This window comes from Rhinoraja longicauda, chromosome 4 (assembly GCF_053455715.1).
Source record: "Rhinoraja longicauda isolate Sanriku21f chromosome 4, sRhiLon1.1, whole genome shotgun sequence".
Lineage (NCBI taxonomy): Eukaryota > Metazoa > Chordata > Chondrichthyes > Rajiformes > Arhynchobatidae > Rhinoraja > Rhinoraja longicauda.
Genome location: NC_135956.1, coordinates 91,139,486 through 91,161,040, shown reverse-complemented (window position 1 = coordinate 91,161,040; position 21,555 = coordinate 91,139,486). Strand labels below are relative to the sequence as shown.

General features: G+C 48.2%; 1 protein-coding gene across 2 annotated transcripts in view; it reads right to left on the bottom strand.

Annotated features, from left to right (window-relative positions):
- Nucleotides 1-1,881: 1,881 nt before the first annotated feature.
- jmjd4 (jumonji domain containing 4) overlaps nt 1,882-21,555 on the bottom strand; it is a 28,422-nt gene continuing 8,748 nt past the window's right edge. For both annotated transcript variants that reach the window (XM_078398378.1, XM_078398377.1), the window contains exons 2-7: nt 19,297-19,653; nt 16,039-16,204; nt 14,489-14,614; nt 13,172-13,439; nt 6,534-6,680; nt 1,882-4,841 (exon numbers count right to left, since the gene is read on the bottom strand). In XM_078398378.1, coding sequence (XP_078254504.1) covers nt 4,554-4,841; nt 6,534-6,680; nt 13,172-13,439; nt 14,489-14,614; nt 16,039-16,204; nt 19,297-19,552 — 1,251 coding nt within the window. In that variant the 5' untranslated portion in view covers nt 19,553-19,653 and the 3' untranslated portion in view covers nt 1,882-4,553. The remainder of the gene's footprint in view (nt 4,842-6,533; nt 6,681-13,171; nt 13,440-14,488; nt 14,615-16,038; nt 16,205-19,296; nt 19,654-21,555) is intronic.

Genomic DNA, 21,555 nt, shown 5'->3' with positions numbered 1-21,555 from the left:
GGTGACTGATAGTTGGCATTGGCCTGGTGGGCCGAAGGACCCGTTTCCATGCTGTATCTTTCAATCAATCAATCACAGGCTGAAAGAAAGTGCTTTAAATTTCTGAAAGTTATCTTGGGAGAAATCTCAACTCAACTTTCTGGGTATGATGGGACTAGGGTTGCCAACTTCCTCACTCCCAAATAATATATTCCTTTATTCGTCCCACACCAGGGAAATTTACAAGCATTTACAAGCAATAAGGGACTACGGGTGATGTCACTGCCCTGCGCCACACGTGAGCTCACCCAGCCAGCGACCACGTGCTCTCGCTCCACCAATGGTGGCCGCCCGGGCCGGGAGACGGGTTGCTACGCAACCTCCGGCAGGTGGCGCCCTGGCCTCCGGACCTACACTGTCCGGGCCTTCGGTGTCCGGGCCTACGGTGTCCGGGCCTACGGTGTCCGGGCCTACGGTGTCCGGGCCTACGGTGTCCGGGCCTACGGTGTCCGGGCCTAGAGTGTCCGGGCCTAGAGTGTCCGGGCCTAGAGTGTCCGGGCCTAGAGTGTCCGGGCCTAGAGTGTCCGGGCCTAGAGTGTCCGGGCCTAGAGTGTCCGGGCCTAGAGTGTCCGGGCCTACAGCACCATCTGGGCCTAATACGGGACAAACCAATTTAGCCCAAAATATGGGATGTCCCAGCTAATACGTGACAGTTGGCAACCCTAGGTGGGACCATGGACTGGCTCACTGTGCACAGAATATTGTTGAGTGGCTGTTACTTATTCTTATTGGTCTGGAACTACAATCTAGTTTGCTTACAATGAAAGGTGTATATATATATCATTGTGATAGTGGTGGCTCAGATATAGTCTTTACCTGTATAAACTGCTTTCCCCTTTTGCAATGGGTATGATATTAAATTTGTAAATATGCGTCGGGTATTATGATTAATTACATATGTGGGGTGAAACTGAAAAGTCTATTTACATAACCCATTCCTATAAGAATCTGCAAGGCATTTCATTCCATGGGCCTTTTGCAGTGGCTCTGTCGATTTCTGTTATAATTGGATTAGGGGGATGAATGAATGTTGGAACAGGTTTGTATATTTTGTCTTTTGTAAACGAATATTTTAACATTTATTTGTATTACCAATTATGTGATCCTGAAATTAATTTTTGCACTTTAGCGTGGTTTGTCTTCTGTATTTAAACAGTACGCACAGTACTGGAAAGGTGGTGGAAAAGGCTATGAATGTAAAACAATAAAATGAATTTGGGGAAATCTAGCTTGGTGCTGTTTAGTGACTACTACAGCAAAACTCAGCGTGATCTACAACTCAAATCCACGATGTTCTCCAATGACAATGGTCCCCAAGTTTAAGGTGAGGAGAAAAGATTTAATAGGAATCATCAGGTCAGGCAGCATTTTGTAAACCCGAGATGCTGCCTGACCTGCTGAGTTACTCCAGCATTTTGTGAATAAATATCTTCGATTTGTACCAGCATCTGCAGTTATTTTCTTACACTAATAGGAATCATAATAGATTTAAATCATAATAGATTTATTATGGGCGGCACGGTGGCGCAGCAGTAGAGTTGCTGCCTTACACCAAATTCAGCGCCGGAGACCCGGTTTCCATCCCAACTACGGGTGATGCCTGTATGGAGTTTGTACGTTCTCCCCGTAACCTGTGTGGGTTTTATCCGAGATCTTTGGTTTCCTCCCACACTCCAAAGACGTGCAGGTTTGTAGGTTAATTGGCTGGGTAAAATGTAAAGATTGTCCCTAGTGTGTGTAGGATAGTGTTAATGTTCAGGGATCGCTGGTCGGCGCGGACCCGGTGGACTGAAAGGGCCTGTTTCCGCGCTGCATCTCTAAACTAAACTAATGGAAGCTGAGGGGTTGTGGCGGTCCCTGGGTAGTAGGCCACTCGTAGGGTTAGTCCCCCCGGCACTTGACGGACAGGGACGAGGGACTGCCCACAGGCTATGGGGTTTCTACTCAGGGGTTTGGGGGAGTGTTTCATCCCTTCGGTGGAACTCGTTGTGAGTGGATGCTCACAACCTTCATTGAAGAACTTTGGAAACCTGCCTGGCGTCTAGCTTATTTCTGGCCACGTCCAGACCACTACAGGGTAATGTTTTCACACAAATGGTGATGGGTGTATGGAACGGGCTGCTGGAGGAGGTAGTTGAGGCCGGTACAATTGCAATGTTTAAGAAACGTTTAGACAGGTACGTTGATCGGGGAGGTATAGAGGGATATGGGTCGAAGGCTGGCTAGGTGGGACTGGTGTAGCTGGGGTATCTTGGTCGGCATGTGCAAGTTGGGCCGAAGGGCCTGTTTTCCACGTTTTATGACTATGACAAAGTTAACAAAAGCTTTTCACTGTGCCACGGTACACATGACAATAATAACAAAACTAAACTGATAGAATGGGGTTGAGAGGGAAAGATAGATCAGCCATCATTGAATGGCGGAGTACACTCAATGGGCTGAATGGCCTAATTCTGCTCCCGACTTAAGAACTTAAACGCTCCATCACATTATTCTATGTTCTAAGTTGTAACCCACACCATATTTGGAAAAAGCTATGAATGTAAAACAATAAAATGAATTGGAGAGAATCTAGTTTGGTGCAGTTTAGTGACTACAGGAGAGACACTGGTCAAACTCAGTGTGATCTACAACTCAATTCCACAATGTTCTCCAATGACAATCAAGCTTGAAAGGGTTCAGAAAAGATTTACGAGGATGTTGCCAGGACTAGAGGGTGTGAGCCATAGGGAGAGGTTGAGTAGGCTGTGTCTCTATTCCATGGAGCGCAGGAGGATGAGGGGTGATCTTATAGAGGTGTACAAAATCATGAGAGGAATAGATTGGGTAGATGCACAGAGTCTCTTACCCAGATTAGGGGAATCGAAGACCAGAGGACATAGGTTCAAGTTGAAGGGGAAATGATTTATTAGGAATCCGAGGGGTAACTTTTTCACACAGAGGGTGGTGGGTGTATGGAACAAGCTGCCAGAGGAGGTAGTTGAGGCTGGGACTATCCCATCGTTTAAGATACAGTTGGACAGGTACATGGATAGGACAGGTTTGGAGGGTTATGGACCAAGTGCAGGGAAGTGGGACTAGGGTAGCTGGGACATTGTTGGCCGGTGTGGGCAAGTTGGGCCGAAGTGCCTGTTTCCACACTGTATCACTCTGTGACTCTATGAAGGGCCTGTTTCCACACTGTATCACTCTGACTATATGAAGGGCCTGTTTCCACACTGTATCACTCTGTGACTCTATGAAGGGCCTGTTTCCACACTGTATCACTGTGACTCTATGAAGGGCCTGTTTCCACACTGTATCACTCTGTGACTATATGAAGGGCCTGTTTCCACACTGTATCACTCTGTGACTCTATGAAGGGCCTGTTTCCACACTGTATCACTCTGTGACTCTATGAAGGGCCTGTTTCCACACTATCACTCTGTGACTCTATGAAGGGCCTGTTTCCACACTGTATCACTCTGTGACTCTATGAAGGGCCTGTTTCCACACTGTATCACTCTGTGACAAAGTTCCCCAATTTTAAGTTGAGGTGGGGAAAGATTTAATAGGAACCTGAGGGGTAACATCTTCACATAAAGGGTGGTGGGTGTATGGAACGTGTTGCCGGAGGAGATAGTTGAGGCAGGTACTATTGCAACGTTTAAGAAGCATTTATATTGGTATATGGATAAGATCCGGCAGGCAGGCGGGACTGGTGTAGATGGGGCATCTTGGTCGGTGTGGGCAACTTGGGCCAAAGGGCCTATTTCCACGCTGTATCACTCTATAATAAAGATGGAAGATGGAAATCCTGGCAGATTCTCTCTTCCCTTCACAGAACACAGACCAATACAGCTCACAGTATCAGTGATGACCATCTCCATTTCACGCTGCCTCGGCAAGGCTACCAGCATATTGAATGTCCAGCCTCACCTTGGCCGTTCCCTCTTCTCTCTCCCAATTGGCACGAGGTACAGAACTTGAAAACGCACGTCTCCAGATTCAGGGACGGTTTCTCCCAAGTTATCAGGTAACTGAACCATCCTATCAACAACTAGAGAGCAGTCCTGACCCCCCATCTGCCTCATTGGAGACTCTTTAATCAGACTTATATTGCACTAAATGTTATACAGCTTGATTGTAATCATGTGTCGTGTTTCCGCTGACTGGATAGAACACAACAAAAATGCTTTTCACTGTACTTCAGTACACATAATAATAATAATAAAAAACAAAACTAAGAATGAGGTCGAGAGGGAAAGATAGATTGAATGGCGGAGTAGACTTGGTGGGCCAAATGGCCTAATTCTGCTCCTACGAACATTAAGACTATTCTATTTTCTACGTTTTAACCCGTATTCACATACTAATTTGTAACAAGGTAAACTGCAAGTACAACACTGACCATATTTAATTCCCACTTCCATCCTCTCAGTGGCGATGCTGTTTCGTATTTTCTTTCACTCCACAAGGGGCAATTTTGTACGCAACTTGGTTTACGAGAGATTCTGCCGTGTGCAGGCAGAATGTTACAAGGAGGCCGCGTCCAACACCTCTCTGATTTCCTGCAGCATCTGCTCAGGCCGAGGCTCCAGCAAGTCCGTGTCCAACTTGCCAAAGTGCTCGTCGGCCAGCAGTGCGGTGAGGATATCTTCACTCCGGTGCAGGTCGAAGAGCGCGTGGCACGGTCCGAGCGCCGGAGGCACGGTCTGCAGAGGAACGGCAGCATCTAGTACGGCCATCCTGTTCTTAGAAATTACTTTCAGAAAGGTGTAGAACTCACAGTAGTTTATTCCAGTGCACGATTTCAGGAGGAGCTGCAACAAATGGAAGCACAGCAGTTAATGGTCATGATCATTGCTTTACAGGCCAGCTTTGAAAGACTGTCCCACTCACCTTCATTCCACGGGTGCGGAGTAGAATGTATTTTATCAGGATGCATCACAGCTTGGTTTGGGAACAGCTCCATCCAAGACCGCAAGAAATTGCAGAGAGTTGTGGACGCAGCCCAGACCATCACACAAACCACCTCCCTTCCGTTGACTCCATCTACACCTCACGCTGCCTCGGCAAGGCCAGCAGCATCATCAAGGACCCTGGCCGCTCCCTCTTCTCCCCTCTCCCATCGGGCAAGAGGTACAGAAGTGTGAAAAAACACACATCCAGATTCAGGGACAGTTTCTTCCCAGCTGTTATCAGGCAACTGAACCATCCTACCACAACCAGAGAGCAGTGCTGAACTACTATCTACCTCATCGGAATAAACCTAAAAAGCGATCTTTTAGGCCAAGCTTGGTTTGCAGCGGTAATTGTCTAACTGTGTAGCTTGATGTCAGAGTTTGTTTGAAAGCTCTCCTGTAAAGTGCCTTAGAGCAGTTGCTCCATTAAAAGCGGTGTAACAAGTACAAGCTGTTACTAATATTCTTCACAGGGCAGTTGGAACTGCAGCAGCCTGAAGAAGGGTTCCTCCCGACTAGAAACGTCATCTATCCATGTTCTCCAGAGATGCTGCCTGACCCTCTGAGTTACTCCAGCACTCTGTGAAACGTCACCTATCCATGTTCTCCAGAGATGCTGCCTGACCCGCTGAGTTACTCCAGCACTTTGTGTCGTTCCTTGTCCTATGTTCCCAGCACAGTTTTATAGTTGGGGAACTGCCAGCCAAGCTAATATCCAGAGAAGGACTAAGACAGGGTACAGTGGCATGGTGGCACAGCGGTAGAGTTGCCATCTTACAGCCCCAGGGACACGGATTCGATCCTGACCATGGGTGTTGTCTGTAAGGAGTTTGTACGTTCTCCCTGTTTTCAACGGGTGCTCCGGTTTCTTCCCACACTCCAACGATGTGTAGGTTTGTAGGTTAATTGGCTTGGTATAAATGTAAATTGTCCTTGGTGTGTGTAGGATAGTGTTAGTGCGCTGGTCGGTGCGGACTCGTTGGGCCGAAGGGCCTGTTTCCATTCTGTGTCTCTAAAATAGTCTGTAGAAGAGTCTTGACTTGAAATGTCACCCACTCCTTCTCTCCCGAGATGCTGCCTGTCCCGCTGAGTTACTCCAGCATTTTGCGTCTACCTTCGATTCAAAGCAGCATCTGCAGTTTTTTTCCTACACTTGTAATAATATGTGATATTTAACTTCAATGGCAGCCCGTGTTTTTAATTAACTTTGAAAGCCGATGACTTGGGAATGCAGAGGTGAGTGGGCCTGTGCACGTTACCTGGCAGAGGTGAGTGAGCCTCTGCACGTTACCTGGCAGAGGTGAGTGGGCCTCTCCACGTTACCTGGCAGAGGTGAGTGGGCCTCTCCACGTTACCTGGCAGAGGTGAGTGAGCCTCTCCCCACGTTACCTGGCAGAGGTGAGTGATCCTCACTGCGTTACCTGGCAGAGGTGAGTGAGCCTCTCCCCACGTTACCTGGCAGAAGTGTGATCCTCTCTGCGTTACCTGGCAGAGGTGAGTGAGCCTCTGTCCGCGTTACCTGGCAGAGGTGAGTGAGCCTCTGCACCTTACCTGGCAGTGCTGGGGCCAGTCGTCCATGTGGTCCTTCCACTCCTGGATCTCCCCCTGGACTGCAGCGAGTTCACCCTGCAGGAAGCTCCACATCACATCTACGTTGCAGCCGTTCAGCCAGTTGTGGTTGATCGAGATGGTGTCCTCCTGGAGAAGATAAATGCAGCAAGAAGGAAAAGCCCAGAGTCACAAGGAACTGCAGATGCTGAAAACGACAGCAAAGCCCAAAGTGGTGGAGGAACTCCCCACCCTCTGGGCAAAATCAATATTGCCACGCGCATCTCCTTTAATTCCTCGCATTTTTAAGTCCAACAAATCTCTGCCTCAGAGGGCAGTGGAGGCCGATTCTCTGGATGCTTTCAAGAGCGAGCTAGAAAGAGCTCTTAAAGATAGCGGAGTCAGGGGGTATGGGGAGTAAGCAGGAACGGGGTACTGATTGTGGATGATCAGCCACGATCACATTGAATGGCAGTGCTGGTGCGAAGGGCCGAATAGCCTCCTCCTGCACCTATTGTCTGTTGTCTATTGTCTAAATCATTAGCAAGACTGCTGGAAGGCTTGGATAGAGTGGATGTGGAGAGGATGTTTCCACTAGTGGGAGAGTCTAGGACCAGAGGTCACAGCCTCAGAATTAAAGGAAGTTCCTTTAGGAAGGAGATGAGGAGGAATTTCTTTAGTCAGAGGGTGGTGAATCTGTTGAATTCATTGATACAGAAGGCTATGGAGGCCAAGCGAATGGATATTTTTGAGGCATAGATTCTTGATTAGTATGGGTGTCAGGGGTTATGGGGAGAAGGCAGGAGAATGGGGTTAGAGAGGGAGAGATTGATCAGCCATGATTGAATGGGGGCGTAGACGATGGGCCGAATGGCCTAATTCTGCTCCTATCACTTATGAACTAGAGGGCATAGCTTTAAATTGGGTTTAAGGGAGATGTGCAGGGCGTTTTTTTACAAAGAGGGGTGGTGGGGGCCTGGAACGTGCTGCCAGGGGTGGGTGGTGGGGGCCTGGAACGTGCTGCCAGGGGTGGGTGGTGGGGGCCTGGAACGTGCTGCCAAGGGTGGGTGGTGGGGGCCTGGAACGCGCTGCCAGGGGTGGCGGTGAAGGCAGATACAATAGTGGTGTTTAAGAAGCTTTTAGATAGGCACATGGATATGCAGGGAATGGAGGGGCATGGATCACGTGCAGGCGGAGGGGATTAGTTTAACGTGGCATCATGTTCGGCACGGACATTGTGGGCCGAAGGGCCTGTTCCAGTGCTGTGCTGTTCTATGTTCTAATCCGTGGGTAGTGAAACCAATACCAGCACCAACAGCAAAGTGACATCTATATACTAAAACTCTCGTTTGTTTGTGACTGAACTTCAGCCAAAACGGTACAAGATAGCGCGACAATTTTAGGCCGACCTTACTCACCGTCGTCGCTTTAATGGTAAAAATGGTTGTTTTATTGAAATCGGTGTTATATTTTTTAAGTTATTCACCTTTTAAATCTATCTCCTTGGCAGGGAGGAGGAAGTGAGGGAGGGAGGCGGGGGGTGGAGGGAGGGAGGGGTAGGAGGGAGGATAAGGGGGGTTTGAGGGGGATGGAGTGGGGGGAGGGGAAGGGGGAGGTGAGGGGGGTGGAGGGAGGGGGGGAGGGGAGGGGGAGGGAGGGAGGGGAGTAGGGGGGGAGGAGAGTGTGTTGCACCATTCCAGGAGAGGTTTTATAGACAATAGACAATAGGTGCAGGAGGAGGCCATTCGGCCCTTCGAGCCAGCACCGCCATTCAATGTGATCATGGCTGATCATTCTCAATCAGTACCCCGTTCCTGCTTTCTCCCCATACCCCCTGACTCCGCTATCCTTAAGAGCTCTAGCTAGCTCTCTCTTGAATGTATTCAGAGAATTGGCCTCCACTGCCCTCTGAGGCAGAGAATTCCACAGATTCACAACTCTCTGACTAAAAAAGTTTTTCCTCATCTCTGTTCTAAATGGCCTACCCCTTATTCTTAAACTGTGGCCCCTGGTTCTGGACTCCCCCAACATTGGGAACATGTTTCCTGCCTCTAACATGTCCAACCCCTTAATAATCTTATACGTTTCGATAAGATCCCCTCTCATCCTTCTAAATTCCAGTGTATACAAACCTAGTCGCTCCAGTCTTTCAACATACGACAGTCCCGCCATTCCGGGAATTAACCTAGTAAACCTACGCTGCACGCCCTCAATAGCAAGAATATCCTGCCTCAAATTTGGAGACCAAAACTGCACACAGTACTCCAGGTGCAGTCTCACTAGGGCCCTGTACAACTGCAGAAGGACCTCTTTGCTCCTATACTCAACTCCTCTTGTTATGAATGCCAACATTCCATTGGCTTTCTTCACTGCCTGCTGTACCTGCATGCTTCCTTTCAGTGACTGATGCACAAAGACACCCAGATCACGTTGTACGTCCCCTTTTCCTAACTTGACACCATTCAAATAATAATCTGCCTTCCTATTCTTACCACCAAAGTGGATAACCTCACATTTATCCACATTAAACTGCATCTGCCATGCATCCGCCCACTCACACAACCTGTCCAAGTCACCCTGCAACCTCATAGCACCTTCCTCACAGTTCACACTGCCACCTAGCTTTGTATCATCGGCAAATTTGCTAATGGTACTTTTAATCCCTTCATCCAAGTCATTGATGTATATTGTAAATAGCTGCGGTCCCAACACCGAGCCTTGCGGTACTCCACTAGTCACTGCCTGCCATTCTGAAAGGGACCCATTTATCCCCACTCTTTGCTTTCTGTCTGTCAACCAACTTTCTATCCATGTCAGTACCCTACCTCCAATACCATGTGCTCTAATTTTGCCCACCAATCTCCTATGTGGGACCTTGTTGAAGGCTTTCTGAAAGTCGAGGTACACCACATCCACCGGCTCTCCCCTGTCAATTTTCCAGTAGATTAGTCAAGCACGATTTCCCCTTCGTAAATCCATGCTGACTCGGAACGATCCTGTTACTGCGATCCAAATGCTCCGCAATTTCGTCTTTTATAATTGACTCCAGCATCTTCCCCACCACTGATGTCAGACTAACTGGTCTATAATTTCCCGTTTTCTCTCTCCCTCCTTTCTTGAAAAGTGGGATAACATTAGCTACCCTCCAATCCACAGGAACTGACCCGGAATCTATAGAACATTGGAAAATCATTACTAATGCGTCCACAATTTCTAGAGCCGCCTCCTTAAGCACCCTGGGATGCAAACCATCAGGCCCTGTGGATTTATCAGCCTTGAGTCCCATTAGTCTACCCAAAACTTTTTCCAGCCTAATGTGGATTTCCTCCAGTTCCTCTGTCACCCTAGGATCTCTGGCCACTAGAACATCTGGGAGATTGTTTGTATCCTCCTCAGTGAAGACAGATCCAAAGTACCGGTTCAACTTCTGCCATTTCCTTGTTCCCCATAATAAATTCCCCTGCTTCTGTCTTCAAGGGACCCACATTTGCCTTGACTATTTTTTTCCTCTTCACATACCTAAAAAAGCTTTTACTATCCTCCTTTATATTATTGGCTAGTTTACCCTCGTACCTCATCTTTTCTCCCCGTATTGCCTTTTTAGTTATCTTCTGTTGCTCTTTAAAAGAGTCCCAATCCTCTGGCTTCCCACTCTTCTTTGCTATGTTATACTTCTTCCCTTTTATTTTTATGTTGTCCTTGACTTCCCTTGTCAGCCACGGGTGCCTCTTACTCCCCTTAGAATCTTTCCTCCTCTTTGGGATAAATTGATCCTGCAACTTCTGCATTATTCCCAGAAATACCTGCCATTGCTGTTCCACAGTCTTCCCTGCTAGGGCTTCCTTCCAGTCAATTTTGGCCAACTCCTGCCTCATGCCTCTGTAATCCCCTTTGCTATACTGTAATACTGACACCTCCGATTTTCCCTTCTCCCTCTCCATTTGTAGAGTAAAACTTATCATATTGTGGTCACTGCCTCCTAATGGCTCATTTACCTCGAGTCCCCTTATCAGGTCAGGTTCGTTACATAACACTAAATCCAGAATTGCCTTCTCCCTGGTAGGCTCCAGTACAAGCTGTTCTAAGAATCCATCTCGGAGGCACTCCACAAACTCTCTTTCCTGGGGTCCATTACCAACCTGATTTTCCCAGTCTACCTGCATGTTGAAATCTCCCATGACCACCGTAGCATTACATTTGTGACATGCCAATTTTAGCTCCTGATTCAACTTGCACCCTATGTCGAGGCTACTGTTTGGGGGCCTGTAGATGACTCCCATTAGGGTCTTTTTACCCTTACAATTCCTCATCTCTATCCATACTGATTCTACATCTCCTGATTCTATGTCACTCCTTGCAAGGGAGTGAATATCATTCCTTAACAACAGAGCTACCCCGCCACCTCTCCCCACCTGCCTGTTTTTTCTGTACGTTGTGTACCCCTAAATATTCAGCTCCCAGCCCTGGTCCTCTTGTAGCCATGTCTCAGTGATTCCCACAACATCATACTTGCCAATGTCTAACTGAGCCTCAAGCTCATCCACTTTATTTCTTATACTTCGCGCATTTAAATACAACACTTTAACTTCGGTATTTACCTCCCCTCTCACACCGGTCACAATTGACCCTGACCTTACTCTCATATCCCTTCTAGAACTTCCCTTCCCATTCATACGAGAGTCCTTTACAGTTTCTCCTGTATTCGCTTCCCCTTTAACTCCATCTCCATATTCCCAATTTGTCAACCCCTCCCCCCCACTACTTAGTTTAAAGCCACGCTCGTAGCACTAGCAAACCTGCCTGCCAGAATGTTGGTCCCCCTGCTGTTAAGGTGTAACCCGTCCCTTTTGTACAGATCACCCCTACCCCAGAAGAGATCCCAGTGGTCCAGAAATCTAAATCCCTGCTCCCTGCACCAGCCCCTCAGCCATACATTCATATCCCCGATCTCTCTGTTCCTGCCCTCACCAGCACGAGGTACAGGCAGCAGTCCAGAGATAACCACCCTCGACGTCCTACTTCTCAGTCTTCTTCCTAACTCCCTAAACTCACGCTGCAGTATCTCCTTCCTCTTCCTCCCGACGTCGTTCGTGCCCACATGCACAACTACTTCCGGTTGATCACCTTCCCTCGCTAGGATGTTCTGAAGCCGCTCCGTGATGTCTTGAACCCTGGCACCAGGGAGGCAACAAACCATCCTCGACTCCCGCCTGCCGCCACAGAATCTACTGTCCGTACCTTGGACAATGGAGTCACCGACTACTATGGCTCTTCCTGACTTCGGTCTCCCCGGTCGAGTTTCCTTGCCTGGGATAGAACCGCCAATGCGACTGTCGCTCGGACTGGAAGCGTCTTCTGCCCCAACAGTTCCCAATAGGGTGTACCTGTTTACAATAGGCACAGCCACTGGGGTCTCCTGTAGTCCACGTTCGCGCCCCCCTGAAACGGTCTCCCACCTTCGCTTGACCTGGACCCTTGGCGTGACAGCCTCACAGTAGGTCCTGTCCAGGAAACTCTCGCATTCCCGGATGGCCCTGAGGTCATGGCCCTCAGTCTGAAGAAGGGTCTCGACCCGAAACGTCACCCATTACTTCTCTCCCGAGATGCTGCCTGACCTGCTGAGTTACTCCAGCATTTTGTGAATAAATCGATTTGTACCAGCATCTTATACATATGGCCCTGAGGTCAACCAGCTGCTTTTCCAACTCTGCCACACGTCCAGTCAGGAGCTGCACCTGGACACAGTTCTTGCAGGTGTAGCTCCCAGAAGCTCCAGCAGTGTCTCTACCTTCCCACATCCTGTAGGAAACACACTGCACCAACTTGTACGCCATCACTTTGGTGTTGAAAACAATTCTGGCTCAAAAAACAAGCGTAACCTCCTCTCCTCACCTCACCTCAGCCTCCTCGCCAAAGACTCGCACTTTTCTCACAGGGCACTTCCCTCAACAGGGCTGCACCCCTTCTGCAAGCCTTGCTTATATCAGTCACTAAATTACTTAAATGGCCAATTTACCAATCGTCTGCTTTAATTGATCAACCAATCTCACTTCTCTGCTGCCTTCCTGACCAGCTTGGAGTTATGCGCTCTTTTTAAACTGCCTTTTCCACTGCAATTGCCACTTACTTTTCTTCTCAGCCAACGGGCGTCCTTGCTCTGCTCCCGGACTTTCCAAACTTTTAGAAGGATGAGAGGAGAACTTATCGAAACGTATAAGATTATTAAGGGGTTGGACACGTTAGAGGCAGGAAACATGTTCCCAATGTTGGGGGAGTCCAGAACAAGGGGCCACAGTTTAAGAATAAGGGGTAGGCCATTTAGAACTGAGATGAGGAAAAACGTTTTCAGTCAGAGAGTTGTGAATCTGTAGAATTCTCTGCCTCAGAAGGCAGTGGAGGCCAATTCTCTGAATGCATTCAAGAGAGAGCTGGATAGAGCTCTTAACGATAGCGGAGTCAGGGGGTATGGGGAGAAGGCAGGAACGGGGTACTGATTGAGAATGATCAGCAATGATCACATTGAATGGCGGTGCTGGCTCGAAGGGCCGAATGGCCTCCTCCTGCACCTATTGTCTATTGTCTATTGTTTGGGGCCAAAGGGTGCACTTGGTCTCGTAACAAATAAGGTTTGTTTGATGTACCATGTTGTAGACTTGATGGTGCCAACCACTAGGAATGAAGATGACCTCTCCAGCTTCTTGCAGGACCTCAATGGGTTGACAGCACTGACTATATTTTGGGTACAAATCCTTGTTTTGTAGGACCGGCGACAGCGCGTCGTAAACGAGATTGCCGCTGTTGTCTCGGAGACACTCCTCCCGTCCAGGGGCAAACAGGAGCCACTTCTTCCGCCCGCAGATGTTGGCAGACCAGCTGTAGGATCGGAAAACGTCCGCGTGGAAAGGTGTCCTACAGCAAGGAGGAGAGAAAGGTCACGCCTAGTTTAGCTTATTATGGACACATGTACCGAGGGACAATGAAAAGCTTTTTGTTGCGTGCTATCCAGCCAGTGGAAAGACATTACATAATTACAATCAAGCGGTCCACAGTGAACAGATACGTGATAGAGGGAATAATGTTTAGTGCAGTAGTGCAGGTGACAATAAACTAAACTAAAGCTGACTTTAGTATGAAGCATTTACAACATTCCCAGCTTGCCTTTCATTCTATCAGTTTCTTGCTTCATCCAAATGATCAGGTAATTTGAATGGAGAACCAACCAACCAAATTGTAAACGAAAACACAAAGTGCTTGAGGAACTCAGCGGGTCAGGTAGGATCTGTGAAGGGAAATGGGCAGGCGGTGTTTCGTGCCGGGATCCTTGTCACACCCCGGCCACTCCCTCTTCTCCCCTCTCCCATCGGGCAAAAGGTACAGAATTGTGAAAACGCACACCTCCAGATTCAGGGACAGTTTCTTCCCAGCTGTTATCAGGCAACTGAACCATCCCACCACAACCAGAGAGCAGTGCCGAACTACTATCTACCTCATTGGTGACCCTCGGACTATCCTTGATCGGACTTTGCTGGCTTTACCTTGCCCTAAACGTTATTCCCTTATCATGTATCTGTACACTGTGAATGGCTCGACTGTAATCATTTATTGTCTTTCCGCTGACTGGTTAGCACGCAACAAAAGCTTTTCACTGTACCTCGGTACACGTGACAGTAAACTAAACTAATTCCACTAATTGTTCTGTGTCAGAGGATAAGACTATGTAACTCTATCTAAGATAATTTCATACCATTTAATAGAAACATAGAAAATTGGTGCAGGAGGAGGCCATTTGGCCCTTCGAGCCAGCATCGCCATTCAATGTGATCATGGTTGATCATCCACAATCCGTAACCTGTGCCCAACTTCTCCCCATATCCCTTGATTCCGCTAGTCCCTAGAGCTCTATCTAAATGTCTCCCTTGTTCCTGGAGTAAATATTTCCTGACACAAGATATACCTACCACGATCCTTTGGGGCCCATGTACACAAAACGATAATCATCCACTTTCATGGTATCCCAGTACTCATTCAGCCAGTCGGACTGGAAGAAGTTTGGAGTTGTGTATTCTTCATGCTGGGGGAAAGCCCTGGAACCCAGAGAACCAAGAGAGATTCAGGATCATTGTCACCATGTACGACACAACAACTGCCTCCCCGTGCACAAATCTACAAATCACAGACCAGTAAACATGGTTCTCATACCGTAGACTACCATATTTTGGTTATCCATTTATTACTGCCTCAATTGATTGTTATATTGGTGTTTAGTTTAGTTTAGTTCAGAGATACAGCGCGGAAACAGGCCCTTTCGGCCCACCGGGTTCGCTCCGACCAGCGATCCCCGCGCATTAACACCGTCCTACACCCACGAGGGACAATTTTTACATTTACCAAGCCAATTAACCTACAAACCTGGACGTCTTTGGAGTGTAGGAGGAAACCGAAGATCTCGAAGAAAACCCACGCAGGTCACGGGGAGAACGTGCAGACTTCGTACAGACAGCGCCCGTAGTCGGGATGGAACCCGGGTCTCCGGCGCTGCATTCACTGTAAAGCAGCAACTCTACCGCTGCGCCACCGTGCCCCCCCCCCCCCCCCCCCCCCAATGTGTTATTGGCCTGTTAGGATGCAACAAGTAAGAATTTCACTGTTGATGGCACATCCGACAATTAAACAATCTTGCTGATCTTATCGGGGCATGCCGAGAACGAAGGGGGGAACCTGGCGGGTCGGTCAAGAACTTAGGGGCACCCGGCGGGGGGAGCCACTGATGGGAGTCCCGGCAAGAACTAAGGGGGGCCCAGTGGGTGGGGCCCTCAAGAACGTACAGGTACCTGGCAGTGGGGCCCGCTGAGAATTAAGGTGGACCTGGCATGGGGGGGGGGGCAGGCAGTAGACAGGATTGTCCGGTGAACTTAAGTGACGGCACCAGAAACGTGGTAATACTTGTGTTCTGCCGAGGTGAGGTCTGCTACATGATTTTACCGGGTTGTACTGAGCGACTGGGCTCGTATACACTGGAATTTAGAAGGATGAGACGGGATCTTATGATTATTAAGATTATTAAGGGATTGGACACGCTAGAGGCAGGAAACATGTTCCCGATGTTACACACGTGATTTTCAGTCAGAGAGTTGCGAATCTGTGGAATTCTCTGCCTCAGAAGGCAGTGGAGGCCAATTCTCTGGATGCTTTCAAGAGAGAGTGAGATGGAGCTCTTAAATATATCGGAGTCAATGGATATGGGAAGGCAGGAACGGGGTACTGATTGTGGATGATCAGCCATGATCACAGTGAATGGCGGTGCTGGTTCGAAGGGCCGAATGGCCTACTCCTGCACCTATTGTTTATTGTCTATTGTATGCAAAGCAAAGCGTCTCACTCTACTTAAGTACATGTGAAATAAAGTACCATTAAATCATTATTTCACAACATTGTAGTGCTCAAAAATAGAGATTTCTTTCTTTGAGATAAAAATGTACAGTGTACTCAGTCTGCATTTGTCACTAACCTGTGCATGTGCCAGTCTTTCATATAAAGACAGCCCTGTGGAGAAGAATATTCACTCTCCCTGTGCTCTCTCCAGTAACTGAGATAATCCCGTAATGGGATATTATGCTTTGGATTTGCATTGTACTCCTTCACATCACAGTTGGCCACAGGTACGACGGCATCTCCTGCAAAGCAAAGGGGAATGGTACGGACGGCACAATGAGAAGAGGCCTTGTTAAATTATTAATCATTTAATAATTATAAAACAACAAAGTTTCAAAGATGAGACACAAAGTAACTCAGTGGGTCAGGTAGCATCCCTGGAGAAAATGGATAGCTGATGTTTTAGGACGGAACCTTTCTTCAGAGTTTGAAGTTTCAGCTGGTACAGAAGACTTATTACTAGAAAGTGTGTAACATTTAATCCACCAAAATTGGAGTGTTCAGTCTGAGGAACGATCCCGACCTGAAACGTCACCTATCCACGTTTTCCAGAGATGCTGCCTGACCCGCTGAGTTACTCCAGTACTCTGTGAAATGACACCTATCCATGTTCTCCACAGATGCTGCCTGACCCGCTGAGTTACTCTAGCACTCTGTGTGTTTTGTTTCAATTTACTTTCTTAAAGGTCTGAAAAAAGGATTGAAGTTTCAAAGATGAGACACAAAGTAACTCAGTGGGTCAGGTAGCATCTCTGGAGAAAATGGATAGCTGATGTTTTGGGATGGAACCTTTCTTCAGAGTTTGAAGTTTCAGCTGGTACAGAAGACTTATTACTGGAAAGTGTGTAACATTTAATCCACCAAAATTGGAGTGTTCAGTCTGAGGAACGATCCCGACCTGAAACGTCACCTATCCACGTTTTCCAGAGATGCTGCCTGACCCGCTGAGTTACTCCAGCACTCTGTGAAACAGCACCTATCCATGTTCTCCACAGATGCTGCCTGACCCGCTGAGTTACTCCAGCACTCTGTGAAACGTCACCTATCCACGTTTTCCAGAGATGCTGCCTGACCCGCTGAGTTACTCCAGCACTCTGTGAAACGTCACCTGTCCATGTTCTCCACAGATGCTGCCTGACCCGCTGAGTTACTCCAGCACTTTGTGTGTTTTGTTTCAATTTACTTTCTTAAAGGTCTGAAAAAAGGATTCTGTCAAATTTCAACAGGTGGAGAGTATTTTGACAGAATGTATCTCAGCCTGGTGTTACAAATGCTTTGCTCGACTGCCTGAACTGCAGAGAGTAGTGAACACAGCTCAGTCCATCACAGTGTAGGAAAAAAACTGCAGGTGCTGGTAAAAATCAAAGGTAGACACAAAATGCTGGAGTAACTCAGCGGGTCAGGCAGCATCTCTGGAGAGAAGGAACGGGTGACGTTTCGGGTCGAGACCCTTCTTCAGGTCTGAAGAAGGCTCTCGACCCGAAACGTCACCCATTCATTCTCTCCAGAGATGCTGCCTGACCCGCTGAGTTACTCCAGCATTTCGTGTGTACCAGTCCATCACAGGCTCCTCACTTCATTCCATCCAGTCCATCGTCATGATGCGTTGCCTGAGGAAGGCAGGAGGTACCCTCAAGGATGCTGCCACCCTGGCCATTCCATTTTCTCGCTTCTACCTTCTGGGAGAAGATGTTGGAACTTGAGCAAACCACAAAGTGCTGGAGGAACGCAGCGGCTCAGATAGAATCTGTAGAAGGAAATAAATGGACAGGTGATGTTTCAGGTTGGGATCCTTCTTCAGACTAAAAGCTTGGATATCCAGACTGAAGAACATGTTTGCTTCGACTGCTATCCCAATCCTGCACTAATCATCTCTTTCACATTCCATTCTTACCTCTACCTCATTTGGTTATTCCACAATTGCACTTCAGTTCAGTTCAGTTTAGTTTAGAGATACAGCGTGGAACCAGGCCCTTCAGCGCATCAAGTCTGCGCCAACCAGAGATCACCCCGACACTAGTTCTATCCTACTCACTAGGGACAGTTTACAGAAGCCAATTAACCTACAAACTTGTACTTCTTTGGAGTGTGGGAGGAAACCGAAGCACCCGGAGAAAACTCACGCGGTCACAGGGAGAATGTACAAACTCCGTACAGACAGCACCCGTAGTCAGGATCGAACCCGGGTCTCTGGTGCTGTAAGGCAGCAACTGTACCGCTGTGCTTCTATGCTGTACTTTTTACACTTCAATTTGCATCACAATCTTTGCATTTTGCCTTTGTCATTGTATTTGTTTTTATCTATTATTACTGTATTATTACAGTATCTGCTTTCCCTTTGACCTCTCGTTTTCACACCTTACCCAACCATTTCTCTATGTCCCCCTCCCCGACTGTCAGTCTGAAGAAGGGTCTCGACCCAAAACGTCACCCATTCTTTCTCTCCAGGCATGGAGTCACATCCTGCCATCATATTTCGCTTGAGCAGCTTACAAACCCAGCGATATGAAAATGATTTCTCTAACTTAAAGTAACCCTTGCATCCCCCCTCTCTCCGTCCCTCCCCCATCCTAGTCCTGATTAAATATTACAGTTTGTGTGCCTCGTTCTCACCTTCCCCTCAGCAAACAATAATCCAATCTACATTTTCTTGTCACCCTACGTCACCCATTCCGACTCTCCGGAGATGCTGCCTGTCCCGTTGAGTTACTCCAGCATTTTGTGTCTATTACTGTATGAATGTTCGTGTCAAGTTTCATGAGAACAAGGAATTTTATTACAGCTTGCTGTACATCTAGGGTTGCCAACTGTCCCATATTAGCCAGTACATCCCATATATTGGGCTAAATTTGTTTGTCCCATACGGGACCGCCCTTGTCCCATATTAGGCCCTGGTGGCGCTGTAGGCCCGGACACTGTAGGCCCGGGGGCCGCTGTAGGCCCGGACACTGTAGGTCCGGGGGGCCGCTGTAGGCCCGGACAGTGTAGGCCCGGGGGCCTGCTGTAGGCCCGGACACTGTAGGTCCGAGGGGCCGCTGTAGGCCCGGACAGTGTAGGCCCGGGGGCTGCTGTAGGCCGGGACAGTGTAGGCTAACGGAGTGTGTTCGGGGAGCGGGGCCGAGTGTATTCGCCTAACGGAGGTTGCGTGGCAACCAGCTTCCCGGCTCGGGTGGCCACCATTGGTGGAGCGGGAGCACGTGGCCGCTGGTTGGGTGAGGTCACGTGGGGCGCGGGCCGTCACGTCACATCTTGTCCCTTATTTTGGAGTGAGAAAGTTGGCACCCTTATGATCATCACAATAAACAAATCTGAACCAGGACGCCAGGACACTGACCAAAGTGTTTCAGCAAGTGCTCAAAGTCAGGGCTCCCGTCCGCCCTCACCCACTCTTGCCGGCTTCTCCAGTCCGCTGTGAACTCGGGCGACAGAATGCACGGGAAGTTCGGGAGCAGAAAGTCTCGGAAGAAATCCGAGTAACTCAGATCAGCTTTGCGTAGGTAACCGAGTTTCCGACCTTGGTGAAACTGATCGCAAGAAGGTCGATCGCTTTGGTAAAATCTCAGTGCTGTGCTCAGGGTCTCCTTGTTCATATTCAGTATTCTCCGTGCTTCACGGGGTTTAAACGAACCTCAACGATTCTTCAATCCCTCTCGACTTTCCTTCCTTCACTCCTGAAGAAGCCTACTCCCTCCTAAGTGGAAACATCACAATCAATGGTCATTAGATTTAGTCATAGTGCCGTTTGGTCATGGGAGTAGCATGCCTGACACAGAGAGAACCCAGTATCTGGAAAGAATACTAAACCCTCTCATGCATGTTTTGTGGTTGGTCTTGCAGTAAAGTTCTGCGAACCTTCACACCAAAACATTGTACAGGTCCACCACCAATTTTCCAGCATCCTTGGTTCCAGAGCCTTTTTGGATTATCCGTTTTAGTTTAGAGATACAGCGCGGAAACCGGCCCTTTCGGCCCACCGGGTCTGCGCCGACCAGCGATCCCTGCACATTAACACTATCCTATACCCACAAGGGACAATTTTTACATTTACCAAGCCAATTAACCTACAAACCTGCACGTCTTTGGAGTGTGGGAGGAAACCGAAGGTCTCGGAGAAAACCCACGCAGGTCACAGGGAGAACGTACAAACTCTGTATGGACAGCACCCGTAGTCGGGATTGAACCCGGGTGTCCAGCACTGCATTCGCTGTAAGACAGCAACTCTACCACTGTGCCACCATGACTGCCAGTTACCCTGGCATTTTGTGTATAGCAAAGAATCTGGAAGCATTAATGGCAGCACGGCGGCGCAGCGGAAGAGTTGCTGCCTCACAGCGCCAGGGACCCGGTTTCCATCCTGACCTCGGGTGTTGTTTGTGTGGAGTTTTCATATTCTCCCCGTGACCGCGTGGGTTTTCTCCGGGTGCTCCGGTTTCCTCCCACATCCCAAAGACGTGGGGGTTTCTAGGTTAATCGCCCCCCTGCAAAAATGTCCCTAGTGTGTAGGGAGTGGATGCAAATGTGGGATAACACAGAACTAGTGTGAACGGGTGATCGCTGGTCGGCATGGACTTGGTGGGCCGAAGGGCCTGTCTCCATGCTGTATTTTCACACTAAAACTAAACTAAAACTCTTCTTCAGACATGTTTCCATGCTGCATCTTTCAATCAATTGAAAGCAATAGAAGTAATTTTCAAAATAAAGTGCAATGTCATTTTCTGCCATCTAAGCACAAACTTATTAGATGAATTTCCATCCTTTCATGAAAAGAAAAGGCTGGAAATAGATTGGTCAGGCAAAATTCCTTGTATGTTGCAAAACATACTTGGCCACTAAAGTATGACTATGATTATGATTATGATCTGATGAGACGGGAACCAAGTGAGTGTTTCAGCTCAATGTTCAATTAGGGGCACAGTATTATTTACATTGTTATGTGCAGTTCTGGTAGCCCATAACAAGGAATGATGTGGAGGCTGCAGAGGGGCTTTATCTGAATGATCCCTAGATCCTGTACTGTGTGCAGTTTTGGTCTCCACATTTGGGGAAGGATATTCTTGCTATTGAGGGCGTGCAGTGTAGGTTTACCAGGTTAATTCCCGGAATGGCAGGACTGTCCTATGTTGAAAGACTGGAGCAACTAGGCTTGTATACGCTGGAATTTAGAAGGATGAGAGGAGATCTTATCGAAACATATAAGATTATTAAGGGGTTGGACACGTTAGAGGCAGGAAACATGTTCCCAATGTTGGGGGAGTCCAGAACCAGGGGCCACAGTTTAAGAATAAGGGGTAGGCCATTTAGAACTGTGATGAGGAAAACCTTTTTCAGTCAGAGAGTTGTGAATCTGTGGAATTCTCTGCCTCAGAAGGCAGTGGAGGCCAATTCTCTGAATGCATTCAAGAGAGAGCTAGATAGAGCTCTTAAGGATAGCGGAGTCAGGGGGTATGGGGAGAAGGCAGGAACGGGTTACTGATTGTGGATGATCAGCCCTAATCACATTGAATGGCGGTGCTGGCTCGAAGGGCCGAATGGCCCCCTCCTGCACCTATTGTCTATTGTCTATTGGATGGAGAGAGAGGTTGGAGAGACTTGG